This window comes from Panthera tigris, chromosome B2 (genome assembly GCF_018350195.1).
Source record: "Panthera tigris isolate Pti1 chromosome B2, P.tigris_Pti1_mat1.1, whole genome shotgun sequence".
Taxonomy (NCBI): Eukaryota; Metazoa; Chordata; class Mammalia; order Carnivora; family Felidae; genus Panthera; species Panthera tigris.
The window spans coordinates 148120174-148143706 of record NC_056664.1 but is presented as its reverse complement, the minus strand read 5'-3'; the positions used below and the strand labels follow the sequence as shown (position 1 = coordinate 148143706).

At 51.9% G+C, this 23533-nt stretch overlaps 1 protein-coding gene and 1 long non-coding RNA gene across 3 annotated transcripts; one reads left to right on the top strand and one right to left on the bottom strand.

The window, feature by feature from the left end:
• Window positions 1-1237: 1237 nt before the first annotated feature.
• LOC102967385 lies at window positions 1238-5282 on the bottom strand. The gene is made up of 3 exons (XR_006217391.1): window positions 5194-5282; window positions 2839-3000; window positions 1238-1906 (listed from the first exon to the last, which is right to left on the bottom strand). It is a non-coding gene; the product is annotated as an uncharacterized LOC102967385 (long non-coding RNA).
• Window positions 5283-9899: 4617 nt separating this feature from the next.
• MPC1 (mitochondrial pyruvate carrier 1) lies at window positions 9900-19659 on the top strand. Of its 2 annotated transcripts, XM_042987513.1 has the most exons (5): window positions 9900-10084; window positions 15905-15908; window positions 17937-18033; window positions 18649-18781; window positions 19152-19659. In XM_042987513.1, the coding sequence occupies exons 1-5, from the start codon at window positions 10014-10016 to the stop codon at window positions 19174-19176; spliced, it is 330 nt and encodes a 109-aa protein (XP_042843447.1). In that variant the 5' UTR covers window positions 9900-10013; the 3' UTR covers window positions 19177-19659. The 2 variants fall into 2 exon arrangements, with proteins under 2 accessions (XP_042843447.1, XP_042843448.1); XM_042987514.1 differs by lacking the exon at window positions 15905-15908 and having other exon boundaries at window positions 10025-10084.
• The last annotated feature ends 3874 nt before the right edge of the window (window positions 19660-23533 follow it).

Genomic DNA, 23533 nt, shown 5'->3' with positions numbered 1-23533 from the left:
CGCACGAATTATGGCAAAGGAGTTTCAGGTTTTTATTTTGTTGGCTTTTCTTTCTGTGCCTTTTTTAAGGTTTTTGTTTGTTGCTAAGTTTTTTAAAATAACTTTACCGGGATGCAACTCACATATGCAATGTCTGCCTTTAAAGTGTACAATTCAGTGGTTTTTAGCACATTCACAGAGTTATCCCGCCATCTGTACGACCAATATTGCACGGTTTCCACCCGGAAGAAGAGTGCATGGCCCTGCCCCAAGCCTCGCAGCCCCAGGCGGCCGCTAGTCTGTTTCCTGTCTCCCTGGATGAGCCCACTCTGTGCACATCATATACGTGACCTCATACTGCGTGCGGTCTGGGTGCCTGGCTCCTTCATAAGCACTGTGCTTGCTAGATCTATCCACGTCGTAGCGCGTGCCAGGACTTCGTTTCGTTTTATTGCTGAGTAATAATCCATCGCGTGGCTAGTCCACAGTTTATTTATCTGTTCCTCAGTTGACCCAATATTTGGGTTGATTTCACTCTTCGGCTGTTATTTACAATGCTGCTATGAGCATTTGGATACAAGTGCTGTGTGGACATATGTTTTCAGTTCTCTTGGGTGTGTATCTGGGGGTGGGGTGGCTGAGTCATGTGGCAACCCCGTGTTTCACCCCGGAAAGACGGCCGGGCTGTTTTCCAAAGCAGTCAAGCCACTTTGCACTCCTAGCGGCCGCGAGTGGGGGTTCCCGTCCCTCTACGTCCTGCCCAACACCTGTTGTGTTCCACTCTCTTGACTGTGGCCTTTCTGGAGAGTGTGAAGGGGGGGGGGTCTCATGGTGGTTTTATCATTTCCCTGATGGCTAATAAGTTTCGTGAGCTTATTGGCCATTTGTGTGTCTTCTTTGGAGAAACCTCTATTCGGTCCTTTGCTTGTTACTTAATTGGGCTGTCTTTGTATTACAAGGTTGTAAGTTATTCTTTAAATAGTTCTTTATGGGGCGCCTGGGTGGCTCAGTCGGTTAAGCGGCCGACTTCGGCTCGGGTCATGATCTCGCGGTCCGTGAGTTCGAGCCCCGTGTCGGGCTCTGTGCTGACGGCTCAGAGCCTGGAGCCTGTTTCAGATTCTGTGTCTCCCTCTCTCTCTCTGACCCTCCCCCGTTCATGCTCTGTCTCTCTCTGTCTCAAAAATAAATAAACGTTAAAAAAAATTAAAAAAAAAAATAGTTCCTTATCAGATATATGACTTGCAACAAGTTTCTCCCATTCTGTGGTCTTCCTTTACATCCTTTGGTTTTCCCTTAAGGGTCCTGCAGTCAGGCTTTGTTCTTTCTGATACTCAGATTGTCCTGGGTTTAGTCACTGGGAGGCCCTCCCCACGGCTTCCTTTTCTATCAACACAAAAGGTAGAGTCTCGGCCAGCTTCGGAGCAGACCAGGGGGCTTTGCAGGCTGCTGCCGTCACCACCCAAGAGCTCATCCCGTGGCCGCTCCGTCCTGCTGCACAGAGAAGAAGGACTGTCTGCAGTCAGTCACGTGAGCTACCCCTTCTGTGGATGTGGCTGTAGCCGGGGCCCAGGGCCCCAAACACACCAGGTCCGCCCACTCGCTGCTGGCAAAACCCAAAGGCAGGGAAAGGAGTGATGGAGAAACAGGAAAGGGACTGATTTCAGGGAGGCCAGCTCCAGAAGACGGCGGACTGGCGTCTCAAAGACGGTCTCCAAAGTGCCAAAGATACTTGCAGGTGTATTCGAGGAGAACGTGGGGCAGAGGTGGGTCTGTGCAGGTGGGCAGTGAAGGTCAAAGGCAGCTTGTCTCCCAGTGATCCCGGCTGGTCCTGCCGGCTCAGCTCCGTCCTGATGCTCGAAGGGGTAGTTTCGGTTCCGCCAGGAGATGCTTTGCCCTCAAGGGCCCTCGCCCCAAGCCAAGAGACCAGCTGGAAGGAAGAACCGACAGGGAAGCGTGAGGTCAAAGGGGAGGCAGCCTCAGTCCTTTTTCCCAGAGCAACTTGTCCCCACAGGGTGTTTTCACCACACTCAGAGCCAAACCATTGTATGAGAGAAGTTGAGATCCCCCCCCCCCACCTTTCTCCAACATTCACAGCCCCTCACTGATTAGAAAACAGAGCAGCAGCAGAAGGGGGCTCGCAGGTAGGCACAGAAACTCAACTGCATATCTGGTGCGATATTGGCTCCATTTATAGATTAAAAACCGAGGCCTAGGCAGTTTTAAAAACTTGCCAAATGCAGGCAGCTAAATAAAAAGTGGCAGGATTTGTTCACCTGACTGGCAGGCCTGGTTTCTTCCATCGGCACACCCTGGCGGCCGGGCACGGGGCCTGGAGCCCCTAGACCGCCAGTCCCACGAGATGCTCCTTCCAAAGGGCTCTCTGGTTAAGGACATTTGGTAACTGCTCCATGGATTAACTTTTATGCCATCACAGTTCACATGAGCTTCATAAAGGCTCTCAAAAGAGCTGCAGAAAAAAATTAACCTTGTCGGATTCACACGCTTCCTAAATGCCTTTGGCCCAGGAAACCCTGCCCTCCATTGGCCCAGGACCCCCTGCCCTCCACCAGCTTCATTTTTCCCCTGAAGCCCCTAAGAACACCGTGGTAGGAGAAAGCTGTCTATACTCACAAAGCGTGTCGGCCTCTTCTTCCCTGTGACCAGCAGTGGGCGATCCGTGGGTGACAGTTTGGCATCCTGTGATTACCCAGTTCCCTCTCGCCTTGCAGGGGTTGGGTTTAGTGTCTAGTGTTTAGTGAGGGTTGTGGCTCCAATTTCAGTACAGAATGCAAACTAGTGATGCCTCTATTTCCTTTATCCTTTATGTCTTTATCCTTTATCATAAACCATATCCTTTACCGTTTATGCCTAGGAAACTCCTGAACTGCCGAGCAAAATGAAGATTCCTTGCCCGTGAAGCCATTTCTTTGTGACTTCTGGAGGAACAGTACTGATGGGGCTTTGGGGCGATGGTGGGGTCCGGAGCCGACGGCCAAGGAAGAATTCTTGAAGATGTCTTTGCTGCAAAAAGGTGATTTTGTTAAAGCACAGGGACAGGACCCGTGGGCAGAAAGAGCTGCACTGGGGTTGTGGTGAGTGACTCATGAAATACCCTCAAGTTGGGAGGGGGTTAGGGACAGAGCAAGTCTCTAAGGCATTTTGGAAGCAAGGTTTCCAGGACCTTGAAAACACCATTTATTACCGTTTAGTAAAACCTCAGTCATGAGACCCTTCAGATGTATACCAGGGGCCATAAGCTTGGAGTATGATTGCCGGCACGTATCCTGGGGGAGTTGAAATAAAGGAGGTTTCCAAAATGAGTTTTTATATGTTAGTTAAAGTAGACTCATGGGATCCTGGGGGTCAGGCTAAGGTTAAGCCAAGATTCCCTTTTGCCCCCCAGCAACGTTATCAACGAGCCAGCTGAGCTCCTAGAGGAAGGTCACTCTGCCTGTTTCAAGGACTTGTAGCTGGGCTGTAGGCAGTAAGGGAATTTAATTTTTCATTTGCCTTTCTTTCCCACACCACCATGGCCAGCAGTTAAACCCCCTTACATCTTGGTGAGGGTGATATTAGGGCTTCAGGAAATGGAGTCTGTAGGTTTCTGTGGATAAGATTGCCTCTTTTTAAAAAATTTTTTTTTTAACGTTTATTCATTTTTGAGAGACAGAGAGGGACAGAGCATGAGCGGGGAAGGGGCAAAGAGAGGGAGACACAGAATCTGAAGCAGGCTCCAGGCTCTGAGCTGTCGGCACAGAGCCCGACGCGGGGCTCGAACCCACGAACTGCGAGATCATGACCTGAGCCTAAGTTGGACCCTCAACCGACCGAGCCCCCCAGGCGCCCCTAGATTGCCTCTTTCTTGCAGTTTACTAAGCTCTCCATAAACTGAAGGAGCCCCCTGTCCTGTATGACGATGATCTCCATCAGTCAGACATTTGCTTTCTTTCCTTTCCCCTGCTCTCGGGCAGCCAGGAGAGTCCGAGGAACATCACACATACATCCCACCTGAGGCGCTGGGTGCTGTTAGTCTGTCCTCTGCCCTCAGCTTGCCCCACGCTCCCTCATCAGTATGAGAACAGTGACCCAGGAGAAAAGTGCGTGGGGCAGGGGCTGCTGATCTCGAAGTATTCAAGCCTTGGGGGCAGCACAATGGATTGATTACAGGTAGGACCTGAAGAGCTAAGGAGGCAAGAAAGTACACATCCATATTCCAGACGGTACACTGGCCTCTGAGTGCCCCCGGTTCTCACTGAACTCCCGAGTTTCTTGGCTTACTCATTTACTGCATTCTTTAAATTACTAAAGCAATCAAACTAATGTGTGTTACCTAGCTGGAATCCATGTAAGGCAGGTGTTGGGCTGCAATAGATGGGCAGCAGGACGTAACAACACATCTATGTTTTGAATGTGTGTGTGTGTGTGTGTGTGTGTGTGTGTGTGTGTGTTTTACGTTTATTTAGAGAGGGGCGCCTGGGTGGCTCAGTCGGTTAAGCGTCCGACTTCGGCTCAGGTCATGATCTCGTAGTCCGTGAGTTCGAGCCCTACATCGGGCTCTGTGCCGACAGCTCAGAGCCTGGAGCCTGTTTCGGATTCTGTGTCTCCCTCTGTCTCTGACCCTTCCCCGTTCATGCTCTGTCTCTCTCTGTCTCAAAAATAAATAAACGTTAAAAAAAAATTTTTTTTTTTTTAACGTTTATTTAGAGAGCGACAGAGACAGTGCGCACAGGGCGGGGGCAGAGAGAGAGTGGAACGAGAACCGAGGTTCGCACAGAGTCGAGACACCGAAGCGTTTCTTTCCAGGAAGGAACTTTGTGCCGGCAACGCTCGGTTGGGTTCGCACTGGAAAAGCTGAGCCCCGAGTGCAGTGAGGTGTAGTCTTTTATAAATGTTTTTCTTGCCTGTCTCCCATACATGGTAACACCCAGTCACGCGGTCTGATTAGGTGGCCTCATGTCACAGGGTCGTGAGGCATGTTACGTACGCATACAGCCAGGTTGCCTTCCCTTATCTTGAGGGGTCCCCCCACCAACAGTCCTTAGGGATGAGAGAAAATCCCAAGCAGGCTCTGTGCTGTCAGCGCAGAACCCACCATGGGGCTCGATCCCATGAACTGAGACCGTGACCTGAGCCGAAATCAAGAGTCAGGGGTCTGACCGACTGAGCCACCCAGGAGCCCGGTCACACATCTATGTTTATAAAACACGTACTCACCCCCCAAGTACTCCTCGGAAATTGCCTCTTGTCATCACAATAGCTGTCCCCGATGGACAACATGGTCCTCATTATCCCCATTTCCAGAAGAAAACCTGTGTAATTAAGTGTGTTAGTTCATAAGCAGAACGACCGTGTCCTCTTTTCCTTTTTTTTTTTTTTTTGTTATTTTGATAAGTGAAAAAAACATGGCAAGTTTACTGCCATAGAGAAGACTGCTTGTACCGTGTGAGGCATCACAGACCTGCCTGCCAGGAAACCCTCCACAGGACGCCCACTGAGGACCCCCCTACCCACACAGGCACCGCCCTGGATACGGTGTATATGGACTGCCTACACAACACCGGCCCACATGGGTGCGGTGTAACTAAGGGCCAGCTTCCCCCCTCCTCTGACTTCAATCTGTCTGAGCTCACAGTTCCTGTTCCTCATAGTCAACAGGGAAGCCCTGTGTGTGCCCGTCATTTCTGGACTTTGAGAACTCTAGGCATATGAGGTTCTGGCTCGATGCTAGGCCTTTGCAGCCTCTTCCGGAAACCTGGGACTCAAGCCAGCGATGTTTGCATTTTTACCTTTCCATACTCTGTCCATGTAGGGACCGGGTGAGGTTTTCTAGGCCTTTCTAGAATTTCAGGAAATAATGTAGCTGGGTCTCTTGCCTCCTGCTGTGTTCTCTTATACATTAGACCATATTACCTGCTCCATATTTGAAGTAGGAAAGATACGTATTTACATGGAAGAAGTCCTAATTGTGGCAACATGAAATAAAGAAAGCACAGCCCTTAGAGAGAGAGCCAGATTCAGATCTCGGGGAAGCTGCTGCTTAGCAGAGCGTTATTCCTTTTATATATTCCTTTAATTAAATCCTCTAGCTCCTACCTTCCACGCAGTGGGAACTTAACAGAAGCCTCGAAGATCCAAGTGTGGCCCAACTGTGGCAAGCAGAATGTTCAGAAGCTGGCCTGGCGGTGACACCAGGAACTGGGGACAGGAGCCCTCAGTCGTGTTTCTCCACGCGCTGTCACTGACCAGCTTTCAGAGGCTCCCCTCCAGATCTCCTGAAGCTCTAAGCTTGAGGGGGTCTAGGAATCTGCAGAGGATTCTTCTGATCCACCGCTCCTGAGGAAAAGAAAATACTAGGAGATAAGACTGAGCCATTGTGAGAACCAGGAGCCTCTTCTCACACTGGGTATTGGGGAGGGACCCTTCCCACGAACCCTGCAGAAGCACCTCGGTTTTATTCAAGAAGCCATTCAGTTTCTTTACGCTGCTCCCACCCCTCTGGGTTGTAAGAACTAACGTAGGAAAAGTGCCTAGCGGTTAACACACGGTAGCGAGCATTAAAAAACAAAACTCAAGAGGTAAAATTTAAAGATCTACTTGGCTTTATTAAGCGATTCGTGAATTGGGCAGCATTCCATCCGGCCAGGAGAGACGTGCTCCAAGGAGTTGTCCAAAATGGGGCACCTGGGTGGCTCAGTCGGTTAAGCATCCGACTTCAGCTCGGGTCACGATCTCGCGGTCCGTGAGTTCGAGCCCCGCGTCGGGCTCTGGGCTGATGGCTCAGAGCCTGGAGCCTGCTTCCGGTTCTGTGTCTCCCTCTCTCTCTGCCCCTCCCCCGTTCATGCTCTGTCTCTGTCTCAAAAATAAATAAACGTCAAAATGGAAGGTGCCGGAGTCCAGCCCCAGCAGGTCCAGGGGATCCCGAAGGATGAACGGCGTCGGCAAAAATAACAAATGCACACAGACGACAGCAGTGTGTTAGACAGGCCGCTTTATTGTGGCAAGCATGGCATTACGTGCATTATCCCTTGTGGCGTGCATCATCTATGTTTCTTGGCTTTACCTAATTCTAAAAATGCTCCTTTGTGTCATCACCCATTAAGGAACCTCATGGTTATTTCTTTGTAACATTCCCTCCTCCCCTTTGCTTATTTTTTTTTCAACTTTTTTTTTTTTTTTTTTTTTGGGACAGAGAGAGACAGAGCATGAACGGGGGAGGGGCAGAGAGAGAGGGAGGGAGATACAGAATCGGAAACAGGCTCCAGGCTCCGAGCCATCAGCCCAGAGCCTGACGCGGGGCTCGAACTCACAGACCGTGAGATCGTGACCTGGCTGAAGTCGGACGCTTAACCGACTGTGCCACCCAGGCGCCCCTCCCCTTTGCTTATTGATTAATTTCTTCATACTACTTTCGTTATGTATCTACGTTTACTTATAGTTTATAAAGCGTTTGCTCTGCTATTTTCATGAAAGGCCATCCAGCTCTCAACACCTCAAGTGGAACATTGACAGGGACAGGACTTCTTAATTGTTCAATTGTTCCTTTGAACAATTTGCGGTACAAGGAACAAAAGTATTTGCTTTGGTCTGGGGTGCCGGGAGGGAGCCAAGAGGGCCCTGGGAACCCACGCCTTATGCGCTCCCAGAGAGACAATGTATACCTGGGAACTAATGGACCATTCTGTACCTTAACCCACCAGGTCCAGTTACCATCTGGGATGCCTCCTGGGGGCCAAGTGGGCCTAGGGGTTGGAGTCACTTGTATCCATAGATACATTCCTTTGTGGCCGGAGTGGGGCTCTCGAACCCATTTGCCCCCCTCCCTGGCTGGGAAACATATGGGGCTATCTTTCCTTTAGGGGACGGGCAAGCGGGGATGGCACCCGCTGGATAAAAGGTTGCTTTTTTGTCCTGGGGATCATCCCCGAGTTTGCCCCATGGGTTTATTTTGAATCATCAATGCCAGTTGGACCATGGGGATGGCCGTGATGAGTAACAGGAGGGATACCAGTAGCTGCCCATTCGGAGGGGCGCCGTGCGTTGCCCTTCCGCCAACCACCCGGGCTGTGCCATCAGGAAGGCTGGACGGATCGGCTCCCGGCAGGAACGTTTTTATAGAAAAGAGGGAAGCAAGAAGTTACTTGCAAAAGAAAAGATGCTTTCAGGCAAGGTCACCTTGGGAAGGGCAAGGGGTCTTACCACGCACATTAGGTCATCTCCTTTGGGGGCCAGGGTGGACTGGAAAGGGCCCAGGTAACCTATTACCTCACTGATACTGGCCAGAAAATTCCAGATTGGCTGGCTTCAAATTCCACTCCCGGAAAGTTTGAAACTGCAATTAAGTCTTGGTTTGCAGGACTGGAGGCAAGTGACTCCACCTTGGGCCTGCGGTTTTCTTTTTGGCGCTAATAATCATAGCGCTATTAATAATCAACCCTCTTGTTTTTTCTCAGCTCATTCATTTATTCCTTCACCTTGAACCACCAGCTGAACATAACCGACCTTCCTGTGTTATTCTGGGATGGCAGTGCTGCCTATTCAGACAACTTTCAAACAAGATCAAGGTCAGGTGTGACCCACGGAGACCCTGAACAGAAAATGAATCTGATTCAAAGCCCTGCTATTTTACTTCTCAAAGGCATTTCTTTAATGCCATTTAAAAAGAATTTTTTTTTTTTTTTTTTTTGAGAGAGAGAGTGAGCCGAGAAGGGGCAGAGAGAGAGAGAGAAGGAGAAAGATTCCCAAGCAGGCTCTGCACTGTCAGCACAGAAATCAAGAGTCGGAGGTTCCCCGACTGAGCCACCCAGCGCCCCTGATGTTTATTTTCGATAGCGTATGTTTCCTGTACAAATTTCAATAGGAATAAAAAAAAGTATACGGTGAAAAGGCAGTTTCTCTCCAGCCCTCTGCACTTGGACATCTTCTGAGGCAGTCCCTGCTAACACGTCCCTTTCAACTTTGGAAACAAACTTACAGATTTTCTCTGTCCCCATGCACAAATGAGTAGCACACATTACACACGATTCTGCCCCTTGATTTTTCTTACACATTTTAGAGCTCTTTCCATAACGGCACACACAGAGCACCCTTCCCCTTCCGAGCTGCTTACATGATTCAGTGGAATGGACGCAGCGTGATCTAACCCTCCCTGTGGGTGGACATATTAAAAATAATGCATCTGAAATTGCACCAGCTTGCCTGTCGGGGGGGGGGGGGGGGGGGAACCGCTGGAGAAGGGCCGGCGGGGCCAAAGGGCGTGTCCATAGCCAACGTCAATCCACGCCACCAACCGCCCACAGCAGTGTTGACATCCAATCTAGGCTCCTACCAGGGACTGCCTGCCGCCCGTCCCCTACACCTTCACCAAAAGGCATGGTGAGCTCAGTCGGTTAAGCAACCCATTCCGCGTCAGGTCATGTTCTCGGCTCCTTGAGTTCTAGCCCCGCGTCAGGCTCCCGGCCGCTCTCTGCGCAGGCAGCACAGAGCCTGCTTTGGATCATCTGTCTCCCTCTCTCTCTGCCCTTCCCCCCATCTCAAACCAGCAAATAAAAAAGCGGGGGAGGGGGGACAATTAAAAAAGAGACCCGAACGACCGAACCCTCCTGTCCCGCCTCCCCGACAGGGCGTACCCAGAGCGCACCCGGGCCGCCCACGCGGGCACTCCGGGCGCACCCCGGCCCGGCCAAGGTGCCCTTGCGGGTACGGCGACACAGACCCTCGGGCGGCCGCCACCGACCGCTACCTCCGCGCCAGAGGACTGCGGTGGCCGGGGCTGAGCCAGCGCCAGCCAATCCCCGGCCGGCCCCGGCCGTTTTACGGCAGCAGGTCCCAGCCAATCCGCGCCGCCGCCTCCCGCCCTGCGCCCTCCCATAGGCCGAGCGCCCGGCGGCGCGGCGCGGCCGTAAGGCGGAGCCGGCTGTCGTGACGCGGGCCCCGGGGGCGGGGGCGGCGTTCCCGCTGTTCGCTGGACTGGGTGTCATTGGGCTCCGAGGAGCGGCGGCCGGGGCACTGCGGGGTGTCTGGTGTCGGGCACGGCCATGGCGGGCGCGCTGGTGCGGAAAGCGGCGGACTATGTCCGGAGCAAGGACTTTCGGGACTACCTCATGAGGTGACGAGTCCCCCGGGCCAGACCTCCGGAACCCCCGAGGGCTCCCGGAGGTCGGGGTTGACGCCGCCCGGGACGCGGGGCCACGAGGGCGCGGGGGCCGGGCGGCGGGGCCAGCGGGGGGGGGGGCAGCGGGGCGGGCTCCGGGCAGCGCCGAGGACCCTGGCCCCTGGCGCGGTTTCCTGGCCGGATGTCGCCTCCCGGCACCTGCGGGGCAGCTGGGCGCCCAGGTGTGGGGCTGGGAGGGGCCGGCGGGAGGCGCCGGGAGAGCGTGCGCGCGTCCGGGACGCGGGCGCTGCTGCAGGTGCGCCGCAGGTGCGCGCGATCGCCCCTCCTGGAGTCCCCGCGATCACTTGTGCCGGGCCCCGCGCGCCTTTCCGTTTTCCGGCTTCGGAGGACTTTCAGTCTGAGCGGGGAAGGGAATCCAATCTCAAATATTTTTATGCACGAATATTCTGACGGCCAAAGTAAAGCAGCGCGTCTCCAAGGACATGCTTTTCCTTGCTCGATTTTCCCTTCACTCTTCCTTTCCAGTTAGAAACGAAGGGCATTTGCGGGTGAAAGGGCCCAAGACACACTTTCTACATTCTATTTCCATCTCGAGTCTTGAGACTGTTGCTTTTATTTCAGAATATTTAGTATAACTTTACGAGCTTTATATATTATTATATTATATTATATTATATTATATTATATTATATTATATTATATCATATCAACCAGATATTAGAGATGTTTAACTTTTTTTAAAGTAACCTCTACACCCCAGGCGGGACTTGAATTCACAACTCCTGAGGTCAAGAGTTGCAGGCGCTACCCACCGAGCCAGTCTAGTGCCCCCGAAACAGTTTTAAATATTTAGGAGTTTTAGTTTTGGTTTTCCTGTCTTGTGATTTTAAAACCTAGGTGTTGGGCTATGTTTTGTCTTGGGGGGGGGGGCGGGAGAATCCCAAGCAGGCTCCACGCTGGGTGAGCAGCTGGACCTGGGGCTCAGTCCCACCACCCTGAGATTCTGACCTGCGCCGAAATGGAGAGTCCCACGCTTGACGGACTGAGCCACCAAGGCGCCCTTGTTTTTTTTGTTTTGTTTCGTTTTGTTTTCCAATGGTGAATAGCGTGGTGAAGAGGCTAAATGAGGACCACTGAGGACAAGTGAGTCCTGTAACCATCCAAAAGGTACAGCGCGAGGGCAACTGAACCTCTGCCAATGTGAAAAGAATTCCTTTTTAAGTCCTGAACTCTGCAAACACTGTTTACTCGTAATTTTACGGAGCAGCAGGGTGAGAGGTGCAATTCAGGCTCTCCTGTGATGAACTTGAAGCAAGCTTCACCCCCGGCTCTCCGTTAGGGGGTTTCTGTACTTAAGTAGGACCGTGATCAATGAGGACAGATGTTTCGTGCTGTGGAGCGGGGTGGTTTATCAGAGGAACGTGTTGGGGAAATCTGAGCAAGTAGTCCTGGGAGGGTCAGTTCTCAGTCCTGCGGTTAAGTTTCTCTTGGGATGTTCCCTTTTTCCTACTGTTTTCTGCTTTGGATAATGGGCCTTCCTGATCATTAGGTACAGCAAAGGATAAAATTGTATGGAATAACTGAGAACAAAGTGGTCACACCTTATTCATTTAAGAAAAAATACTGATTTTTAGGTAACGTCCTATTACCTAAGAACAGTTTGTTAGATTTATTTTCGGGGCGCCTGGGTGGCTCAGTCAGTTTAGCGTCCAACTTTATTTAGCTCAGGTCATGATCTCCCAGTTCGTGGGTTCGAGCCCCACAACAGGCTCTGTGCTGACAGCTCAGAGCCTGGGGCCTGCTCTTGATTCTTTGTCTCCCTCTCTCTGCCCCTCCCCTACTCGTGCTCTATCTCTCTCAAAAATAAACATTAAAAAAATGCTTTTAAAATATATTTTCAAGGAAGTGAGCCCTGCTTTTTTCTTATTTTTACTATTTTCTATTTCTGTCTTTTTTTCCTAGCAGTTAGGTTTCCCAGAGCCGGACTTTTTAACTCGATATTTTGATATGGTTTAACCTTTCTTCCTAAGATTAACTTCATGTGGTTTCCTGTGTGCACACTTTTTCCAGTGTTGCTTTGACTTAAGTCTTGACTAAATGAGGAAGAGAGTGGCAGTGCCCGGGGAAGAGTGCTGTCTCCTGGGGCAGCGGACGGAAGAGTGGCTCCTACTCAAGGGATCCCCGGCAAATCCAATCCCAGTGGGCCTCGGCTACCTGCCTGTGAAATGGGTTTAATGATCATGCCCTTTCTGGTTGGGTTGTTGGGAACATTAAACTGGATGAGGGATGTGAAAATAAATACTCAGACTCCCAATCACCATGCGATTTGTAATTTATATTCCACTGTGTGTGTGTGTGTGTGTGTGTGTGTGAGAGAGAGAGATCAGAAACACTCTATACTGTTCTGGAAAAGGTTAAAATCTTGTGAAGCTCTGTGACCCTGACCTGAAATGACTTCTGTGGACTGACTGGATGGAGCGAGATGCCAGGCTGGCTGTGTTTGCCCTGCTGCGGCTGTTGGCAGCAGTGGGGTTGCATGCCCCCCACAGCCGGGGGTGGAGGGCCGCTGAAGGCCTGGTATCAGAACTCTCACCAGGCGATCTTTCTTTTTTTCCAACGTTTTTTTTTTTTTTTTTTTTTTTTTTTTTGGGACAGAGAGAGACAGAGCATGAACGGGGGAGGGGCAGAGAGAGAGGGAGACACAGAGTCGGAAACAGGCTCCAGGCTCCGAGCCATCAGCCCAGAGCCGGACGCGGGGCTCGAACTCACGGACCGCGAGATCGTGACCTGGCTGAAGTCGGACGCCCAACCGACTGCGCCACCCAGGCGCCCCACCAGGCGATCTTTCTTTGAGCTTTTTCTCCTAGAAGGAGAACCTGCTCCCCCTAGAACTTACAGGGGAAAGCTCTCCCTGTGTGTTCTCCCAAGCTGCTGTGCTTTGCAAACGAGAATTAAGCCCCGGGAAGAAAACCTCATCACCTCTCTCTTCCATCGGAAGTGAGGGTCTGCACACCCTCCCCTCCGCAGTGACTTGTTCTACCGACTTTGCACTCCCTACCAGCGGAAGATCTGGGTCCTTACGACCTACTGAGGGGAGACAGAGGTCTTCTAAACTAAAGCTGTTCCTGAATTTTTTTTTTTAATGTTGTATTTATTTTTGAGAGAGAGTGCACGTGGGGGAGAGGCAGAGTGAGAAAGGGACAGAGGATCTGAAGCAGGCCCCGTGCTCACAGCACAGAGCCCAGGGCGGGGCTCGAACTCAAGAACTACGAGATACGACCTGAGCTGAAGTCAGACGCTCAACCGACTGAGCCACCCAGGCGCCCCATAAAAATTATTTTAACAACACGGTTGAGTGTTTCAGCAAAAATATAAAATCCTATTTCATACAGATTATAAAATTCCGTCTGTCACGTTGTATGAGTAAGATTGAAATGTCTTTCTTACTAATGTGGATTTCCAAGTGTATTTTAAAATGTTCATTTTTTTGCACCAAGCAACAGAAGTTAGGGAATAGGCTGTAGCCGTAGCAAGAGTGTGGACTTTGATTGGATATAGAATGGAAAAAAATGAAAGGCATTACAAGGACGTTTAAGTAGGGCCTTTTTTTTTTTTAATGTTTTTATTTATTTTTAAGGGAGAGAGAGACAGAGCATGAGCAGAGGAGGCGCAGAGAGTGAGAGGGAGACACAGAATCCAAAGCAGGCTCCAGGCTCTGAGCTGTCAGCACAGGGCCCGATGTGGGGCTCGAACTCACAGACTGTGAGATCATGACCTGAGCTGAAGTCAGACGCTTAACCAACTAAGCATCTTAGGCACCCCTAAGTAGGGTCTTAATATTAAGTAATTACTGACAGCTTTCGTCAGATGTGATTTATGGTAATGTCAGACCCAAGTGATGAGTTTGAACAGTGAGTTAGAATCCTGGCGCCCGTCATTTTTGGCTGTGTGGTCCTGGACAATTACTTATCTTTTGTGCTTTGGTAGCTGTTTGACAATATAGTATCATGCTTGGCAAAAGTAAGTGACCCATTTATTCTTTATTATTATGCCGTGTTGAATCCTCTGGGTTCTTTTTTTTTTTTTTTTTTTTTTTTTTTTAACATTTATTTATTTTTTGGGACAGAGAGAGACAGAACATGAACGGGGGAGGGTCAGAGAGAGGGAGACACAGAATCTGAAACAGGCTCCAGGCTCCGAGCCGTCAGCACAGAGCCCGACGCGGGGCTTGAACTCACTGACCGCGAGATCATGACCTGAGCCAAAGTCGGCCGCCCAACCGACTGAGCCACCCAGGCGCCCCAAATCCTCTGGGTTCTGATAATCTTTTTTTGGTGCCTGCTGTCTCTTCTTTGGCTGATTTTCTTACCCTAATGAGGATCTTGAATCAAGAACTTCCTGGATCTCTGTTATCTTTTTTTTTTTTTTAATCTCCAAAGTGGGTCTTGAACTCACAACCCGAGATCAAGAGTCGTGTGCCCTACCAACTGGAGCTGGACAGGCACCCCTATCTTTTTTTTTTTTAATTTTTAAAAATTTTCTCATATACTTTCTTGATGGAGTAAAAGAAATTGCTTTTTGTTTTCCCTTTCTTCATTCTTGCTTCTGAATTTCGGCTAAGAAGAATGAATTAAGATTGAACAAGTAAATTCTGAGGTGTAAGGCATGTGCTTTAATGATTGAGTCAGTGATGGTCTGTGCAGATTTATTCTAGAGATTTACCCCCTTTCCTGAGAGAGGTGGATGGATGGATGGATACACACACACACACACACACACACACACACACACACACACACATAGGTGTGTGTGTGTGTGTGTGTGTATACGTATATAGGGAGACACAGGATCTGAAGCAGGTTCCAGGCCCAGCTGTCAGCACAGAGCCTGACACAGGGCTCGAACCCACAAACCGTGAGATCATGACTTGAGCCGAAGTCGGACGTTCAACTGACTGAGCCACCCAGGTGGCCCTTGACGTATTTTAAATGGTACCGAGTTTAACGTTCAGAAAAAAAAAATCACTGGAAAGTTTTTACTGTTCATTCATTCAACAAAGACTTGTTGAATGCGTGGCAAATGCTGGGCACTGTTTGACGTTCAGAGTTTTAGAAGTGAACAGAGTGTAAAACTACTTGCCTGTCTTTAGGGGCTTTCCTTCTGGCGATAACCTGTTCCTAACGGCGAGCTCGCCGTTGCCGGAGCTGTGCGTCACCGCGTCTCTCTCCTGCTTGTCCTTTCCAGAGAAACGCCCCCCCGTTCAGCCTGTGCCGTCCAGCCTGACGGCCGTGAGCGCTTCCGCTGTGGCCACAGTCCAAATGGGGTGTGCCCTGAATGTCTACACGCACCGGATCTCAGGAGCTTAGTACAAAAAAAGATTGTAAAATAGCCCATTCATAAGTTTCTCTCGATTACGTGTTCAGATTAAGAGATTTCCGGTACGTCAGAATGAACTTAGTAAAATCGACTTCTTTTGTTTTACTTTTGTGAACGTGGCTTCTGGAAATCTTAAAATTAACGTGTGGCTGCTGCTAGTCACTTGCATCACGTTTCTGCGGGACAGCTTCGCTCTGAGGCTTCGGCGTTAGACCGTGTCGTGAAACGGAGGTCAGCGCTCTTGCTGGGTTTACCCCCACGTCTCAGGGAGAGAAGAGTGTGCTTGCTCACCTGTGGCTCTGCTGCGGGAACCGGAGCGAAGCGGGAGGTCGCAGGAACCTGGAGGAACAGACGTCTTTCAAAGCAGCTGATCTCTCTCTCTCTCTTTTTTTTTTTCCATGTCTCTTGTCTGCGCCTTGGTGACTCCTCACCAAATAGTACGGTAAGAAAATTGTTCTCCTTCATTTCAGGCTTTTGCAGACTTTCTGCACTAACAGAGGTATGGACGGCAGGCCCGGCCGCCTTTGCTTGAGATAGCGTATCCAGCCACCGTGCCTGGTGGCTCTCCCGGTGTCCCCCTGGGTGACCTGGTCCACTCTGGGCGCTAACCCCTGGCGGGACCAGTGCCTCGACTGCTGAGCTGACGGGCGTGGGCCAAACACGTATTTCCAAACAGGGAAGTGACACCTAGAGGCGTGTACTAGGCGAAGGGTGCGTTACTGACTTTCCAAGGCTAGATCTCTTAGTGAACGAGTATTCAAGTTATTTTTACCTTTCATGTTCTTTTTAAGAAACAGTGTTCATAATCGAGTGTGTAGATAGCCTTCGACTTGCAGCGCTCTGCCTCACGCTTAAGTCCTCGCACCGGAATTTGTAATCCCGTCATTTGTGCGGACAACCCCAGGGCCGCTGGGGGTGTGGGATTTCTGCCCCGGTCTTGTCCGTGGCCCCAGCCGTGAGGGAAGACGCCTGTGTGCCCGGTGGGGGAAGCCCCTCCTAGGCAAACTCTGCAGGCTGTTCCAGCCCGGAGGCCGTCCGTGATAAAGTAGATACTGGGCCACCGCGCAGTGCGGAGCTGTGGAAAGATTAACTAGAAAAAGATGAAACTAGACCAAAGTGGAGAAAGGCCTGGTCAAGAAAGGAGGAAAGGAAGACACTGGGGTGGTGGCTGGAAAATGAAGGGACTCCCAGGAAAAGGACAGGTGGAGAAGGGAGGAAGATGGAGACGGAAGGCTGGGGGCCCTCCGTCACCAGGCGTCTGGGATGGAGGGGAGAGAAGGGACAGCGGCCACCCGTCATTCAGGTACTGAAGTTAAGGTTCTAGAGGTGTGTCTCACCCAGATAACATCCGGTCTAAAGACAAGAGGACTAGAGCCGCCCAGAACCCCGGAGATCGTTTGCACCCGCTGTGTCTGGCTTGCGGGGTCCTGACTCGGTTGTAGACTGTCAGTGCCTCGCGTCCCGGCCCCGTGGGAGCTCTGATGTTTCAGACCTAGCATGCGAAGTAAGCCCTGCAGAATGCTCTCCTGTCCGGCCAGGTGTCATTCTCCTCTATTTTTCTTGGACTTCCCTGGTCTCCCGCTGCTTATGGGAGTTTGGGTTCTAATGACTCCTGGTCGGTGTCAGAAACGGATTCAGCAGCCTGAATTTGCCTTAAATGCTCCAGCGGGCGGCACTGCATAGATTACTGCTTAATATTCTGAAAACTAAGAAGGGTGTTTGGCCAATGACGTGTGGTTTCTTTCATATTTTAAAGTGCTGAAAATTGCACATTCATAAAACAATTTTTAACGTACTGGAAAAGCCAGCAGCCGGTTTTATCAAATTGGGTGCCGCTGCTGTTAAACACGGGCAACTTCTTGGTTCTGGGGCGGCCGCGGTCACAGCGTGGCACGTAGGCGGGGCTTTGCCGTCAAGAGTAGTTTCCAACCTTAATTTCCTAGGATCTGGCAGTTCTGAGTGCGGATTTCCAGGCTCTCTGATCTTAATCTAGTTCACACAAGCTGAAAAGCAGGTTCTCCCCTCTTAGGGTACTTTCTTCAGAAAAAATACCCAATTTAGGATCTGCATGGTAAGGGATAGTGACAGATCTCTTAATGAGCATTTGAAGGGGGAGGGGGGCTGATAGATTTAAACATTACCTTGCGGAGGATAGTTGTAATGAGGTTTAAGTTGCGCCAGGAGGGCATGGGGTGAGAAGTTAATCGGATTGAAAGTTCCCTGGTGGGAAGCTGCCAGATATTTTCTGCCTCTGGGCTCGCCTCTGAAGAGCGGCCCATTTCTGGGCTGACCCTTGAACCGTCAGGGCCCGGATGTTAACTGGCCTGCAGGCCACGCACACACCACGCACGCGCGGTGAAGACCTGTCCTCACGCATTTCCATCATCTGCGTTATCACTTAGGAGGGCTGCAGCTGTTCACGCCCGCCTTACCCTTTTCCTCTTCCCTTTCCCTCCTCTCATTTCTGTAGCACTTCTGGGGCCCTGTAGCCAACTGGGGTCTTCCCATTGCTGCCATCAATGACATGAAAAAGTCTCCAGAGATTATCAGTGGGCGGATGACATTCGGTAAGGATGCGACTGGGAACAGCTGGGGGGACTTCACGCATAGAATCACGCGGAATATGGCTCCCACGCTGCGCTGTTCGCAAGCGACCTATAGAGCGACACGGCGTTGGAACGGCGTTGCTTGCCCGTGGGGAGGAAAAAGCAGAGTTGTTTTGAAATATTTATCTAGAAAGTGTTGGGGTCCTGTGTGCCTTTCAGATGGGCACGCAACTAAAAACTGTCCTCTTGAACCTCTATTTGGAGGAAGTGCCTTTAAGTTTACTTGGAGCCCCGCTACTTGTCCTTAAGGTATTGCTGCGGGATTAAGTAGCAGTTCTTCCAGACGGTGGGCCGTAAACAGTTCTGGGGGGACAGGAAGTGGTCAGAGCTACTGGCCGCTGCAGCCAACAGACTGTCCTTAGAGTGTTTAGTAAGTAAGGCACCAAGCGGCAGAGTAAAATGTAGGATGAGCTTCCCATTCACGGAAGCATTTAGGCAGTGACTTTCTTCATCTGCCACGAGTTTTAGCAGGAGAAATTCTTGTTCCGATTAAGGTGATTGAGCCCCGACCTCCGAGCACGCAGCTCGGGGTCTGCTGAGCCGTAAGTCATTGCCTCGCTTTGATGTTTCTGGCAGCTCTCTGCTGTTACTCCTTGACGTTCATGAGATTTGCCTACAAGGTGCAGCCTCGAAACTGGCTTCTCTTCGCCTGCCACGCCACAAACGAAGTCGCCCAGCTCATTCAGGGGAGTCGCCTTATCAAATACGAGTAAGCCCCTTCCGGTCTCATCACTTCCGTTTTGAGAAATTACGGAGAACGAAACTCAAATCTGGAGGCGTCGGGGGCACCGGGCGTGAGTGTGTGCAGAGATGATGCGTTAGCTGTGGGGGAAGCTGGACTCTGAGCAAAAATACGCTGTTGAAAAAAAAAAAATATGCTGCCGAACTGAAAACAGTGAGTGCACTGCAGGTTTGCTTATTAAAACATGCAAATTAACAGGAAGTAGGATATTGCTGTTTTCATAAAATTTTCGGTTTACATTAATAAATGTAAAGGTGTCTTCTCAAAGTCATCCAAGTTCTTGGAGGCCCCAGTGAAATTTGTCTCAAACTGAATTTCTCTTTGTGTTTATTTCCAGGATGACTAAAAAGGCATCGGCATAACAAGGGAAAATGAAAAACCAGCTGTTGGAAGGGAAGCTATGCCGCTGCTGAGTCAGTCTGCCTCACGATAGGCTCGCTAAGGAAAACAGGCTGGCTACTATTTTTACTAACCAGTTTTTCTAGAAATAGCTGAGAGTCCCGAAGCCAACTCTCTGCTGCCTTACAAGTACCGAATATTTTACTTCTCTTCATAAAGAGTAGCTCAAAATATGCAATCAATTTAGTAATTCCCGATGATGGTTTTATCTGCGGTAATATGTATAGTACCTGTTAGAATTTACTTAATGAAAAACCGACGAGAACATCGTTTGTAATTATTAGCATTTAAGTACTCAGAATTCTTAACTAATGACCACGAGACCGACGGCTGGCCACATACTCCAATCTCATTGCCAATGTTTTGAAAAAGTGTGTATTTCCGTGCAGTGTGTATATTGAGCTGCTGGAACTTAATGGCAATAAATGATTTAAATATTTGTCAAACGAGTGTGATTAAGTATCTTGCTGGGCTAAAAAACCGCAGAACTAGAATGTCCCTGGAAAGAGCGTTGTGCGTAGAGTGGCGCTCCTGGAAAACGAGGAAGGTGGCCGGGGGACGGCGAGCTGGACGGCCGGTGTCGGGAAGGCGCGGGCGGTCACTCAGGACGCGCTCTTTCCTGCGGGCGGCGTTAGAAAGTGCACCCACGGGTGGCACCCGGAGCAGGCCGTGGGGTAGCTGATGGCGAGCCGAGCCGCGCCCCCGAGAGCCGTCGGGTGACAGCCCACAGCGGACAGGCGCGTGTCCCCAGCTCTGCGGGCGCCCGAGCAGGGGAGCCCATGGCCCAACAGCCGCTCCGGGGAGTCGGCCGGGGTGGGGGGAGGCCACAGCGCTCACCTCTCCCCACGGATGGCGGCACCGCTTTCTGTGGCAAAGAGCGGCAGGCGGATCCGAGTCATTTCTCGCGGTCACTCTCTTTAAAGGCGCGAGACCGTGGGCGGAGTGTTTTCACCTGTGCTCCCGTTTCCCCTCTGGAGGCGAGGGGGCGCCGCCTCCGGGGTCCCCTCAGGCCCGTTGCTCCGCACTTGACCCGAGCGGGGGTCGGGAGAGAGGACCCAGCGACGAGAGCCCGGACTGGCTTAGCGAAGTGAGAGCGCCAGGTTCCAGTCGTGCAGGTAACGTCGCTTGTGAGAACCTCAGACCGCAGGGTGTGGAAAGTGCCAGCTGGAACCTGCCTGGGGCTTCCGGCCGCCCTCCGGTGCCAGCCACCGCTGGCGTTCTGGTTTGGGATATTACTCTTTTAAAAAAGGTTTTGTTTCAATTTTATTTATTTAGAGAGAGCACGCACACACGCGGGGGAGGGTCACAGAGAAGGCGTGACAGAATCCCAAGCAGGGGCTGCAACATCATTGCAGAGCCTGATGTGGGGCCCGAACCCACAAACTGTGACATCGTGACCCGAGCCGAGATCAAGAGTCGGAAGCCCAACCCACTGCGCCCCCGGGCGCCTCTGGGATCTTCCTCTTTCTTTTGTCCCTTGCAAGAATTCTCGTCCGCCCGTCTCACGTGCTACTGGGGAGCAAGGGCCTTTCCCGCCTCTGAAGGGACAGCTGTCCCTAGAGCCTCGGGGATCGTGGTGCAGACACTGCAGACCTGAGAGCAGGAGGCCTGATGACACAGTTCTACAGGCTGCCTCAGTGGGCCTGCCCATACACCTGAGAAGGCAGGCAGGGGCCAGCACGGTCCCTTCTCCAGCAGGTGTTCCTGACCTGAGACAGAAACCTGCAGGGGCGTCTGGGCGGCTCAGGTCACGATCTCAATGGCTCGTAGGTTCAAGACTCACGTCGGGCTCTGTGCTGACAGCACGGAGCCTGCTTGGGATTCTCTCTCTCTCTCAAAAATAGACGAATACATTAAAAAGAAACCTGCAGATGGACACGGAGGAACACATGGGATGAAGGTCCATGCAGACGATGCAGAAGTTGCATGGGGGGGGCGGGTACTGGGTGCCCTAGGGTTGCAGGGAGGCTCACCATCCTGGGGAAAGGAGCGAGGGACCAGGAGGGGACACCGATCCTGTCCCTGGCTCCCTCCGAGGGTCTGAAGCTCCCAGCCGTCTGCCTTCTCTGCGCAGAGCCGAGTGCTTGCGGGTCGGAGGGAGGGTACGGGCGAGACCAGAAGGTGTGAAGCGTTCCACTGCGGGGCTCTGGGTCCTGGTCTCACCCAGATCAACACTGATGTGAGAAAGTACGTTCCGGAGCAGAATTCCTCTGTTTTTGTTCTTGTTGTTTTCAAGCTTCTTGGTTGCTTTAAAATGACCAGTGTCTATCAGCAGCAGAAAGGACACTTCCCACAAGTGGGCATCCAGGTCGTCTGTGATCCTTGTCAGGAGAAGACCGACCGGTTAGCCGTCACTCTGCTCTCGGGCAGTGGCAGCCTTCCAGGCGGCAAGGACTCCGAGGCCTGGGCCGGCTCCCGCCCGTACTGCTTTCTTCCTGGGGATTGGCACGGCTCTGCCTCCTAGGGACATTTGCGGGATATTCTCACGAAAGGTGGCGTCGGGTCCGTGCCCAGGGCCGTGTGTGGTGGACACACTGCTGGTGACGTTTGTACAGTCACCACAACACGAGTCAGCCCTCCAAGTGGTAGTGGCCCCACGAGAAAACGCAGAGACAGGACGGGGTTGAAGCAAAACTCGGTTACCCAAAAAAGCCCAGAAATACATGCTCAGAATGTTTAATGCCTGCACGTGACGATCTCTAAAGGTAACACACAAGGGCTCCCGAGTATTTTTCGTTTTCCGGTAGCAGAATACACGGATGCACGTGTGCTGTCACCAACCTCCAAGGTGAGGCTGGCACCAGCTGTCCGTGCTCACGTGCTGTGGTGGCTTCAGGCATCTCCCTTCTTGCTGTGACCACCCCGTGGGGCGGAGGTGACCATTGTCGAGCGCTTCCTGACTGCGCGCCACAGACAGCGGGGGTCCTGGCGCGGCGGCTCAGGGCGAGAACGGCCACTGCCAGCTTGAGGAAACCGGACCCTCAGCGGCCTTTTGTTTCCTAATCCTTCCTCCGCAGGCGGCTGGCACCGTGCCCTCGGCCACACGCCCGCCCGGCGGGACCCAGGCTGGGCTCGTTCGTCTCCGTCCTCTTCCACTTGGACCTTGGCTTCCCAGGTGCGTTGCGGGGTCCGTCTGGATGGTGCGTTTACACGCTAGTGAGAAAGTGAGCGTGGGCCCTGGCATGTCGACACTGCATCACTTGGAAGTCACTTGGATGGCCTCAGAGATAATGGCCACATCATCTAAAGCAAAGCCCGAGTTACCCGGCACTGGAGCCCTTGGGGGAGAGCAGCGGCAGGGGTCCGTGCAGAAAGGGGCCGCTCCGGGCAGGAAAACCCCCAGAAAGCCCCGGCCTCACTGTCAGCCCCCAGGCACCTGCTGAGAGCTGAGCTGAGCCGGGCGGGCCCACAGCACTCCCAGGGTTTTGCTGGTTTGGGTGGAGGTGACAGGAACCTCGGGAGGGTGGCACGAGGAGGATGAGCCCCTGGCAGCTTGACTACGAAAGGACACAGCTGCTTTACCTACGGGCACAGCAAGTGATGTTCCTTGGCCCGTTAGCCAACATCCGCCATATTCCTAACGAACCCTGGCGGAACTGCTTTCAGGGGCTCTGGAAGGTCCGTCTGCGGCAGATGGGACCATATCGCAGCCCCGCCTGGACATTCCCACCGAAACCAACAGGTGCGTGGTGCTGGTTAAATGGTGGTTTTCTATTTCTGTTTATCAGCAGGACGCTCACTTACAAACACAGCCCTACTGAAACGGCAGGATACGTGCTTCACTCTTTCCTTTTTCACTCGATTTTATTTTATTTAAAAAAAATTTTTTTATGTTTATTTATTTCTGAGACAGAGACAGAGCATGAGTGAGGGAGGGGCAGAGAGGGGGAGACACAGAATCCGAAGCAGGCTCCAGGCTCTGAGCTGTCAGCACAGAGCCCCACGCGGCCCACAGACCGTGAGATCATGACCTGAGCCGAAGTCGGACGCTTAACCCACTGAGCCACCCAGGCGCCCCGAGTTCACTGCCATTGCTCAGGTTTGTTTTAAACGTGAAGGCTTTTGCAGTTCTTGGAGCTGATAGTTCTGAGGGCGTGGTAGCTTTGGGCCAGTTTTCTCAGTGCAGGAAATCGGGGGTCAGCCTGCGAGCGCACTTCGAGGTGACAGGCCCATCTGAGCAATGCGATCTCTACAGCGCAGTAGCCACGTGGGGAGGGAGGGGGCACGCGTGCCCTGGGCGTGCTCGCGGAGTCGCTTGCCTGAAGTGCTCTGCCCCGGGCTCTGATCCGTTTCTCTCCGCCAGAGGCAGAGACGCACCCT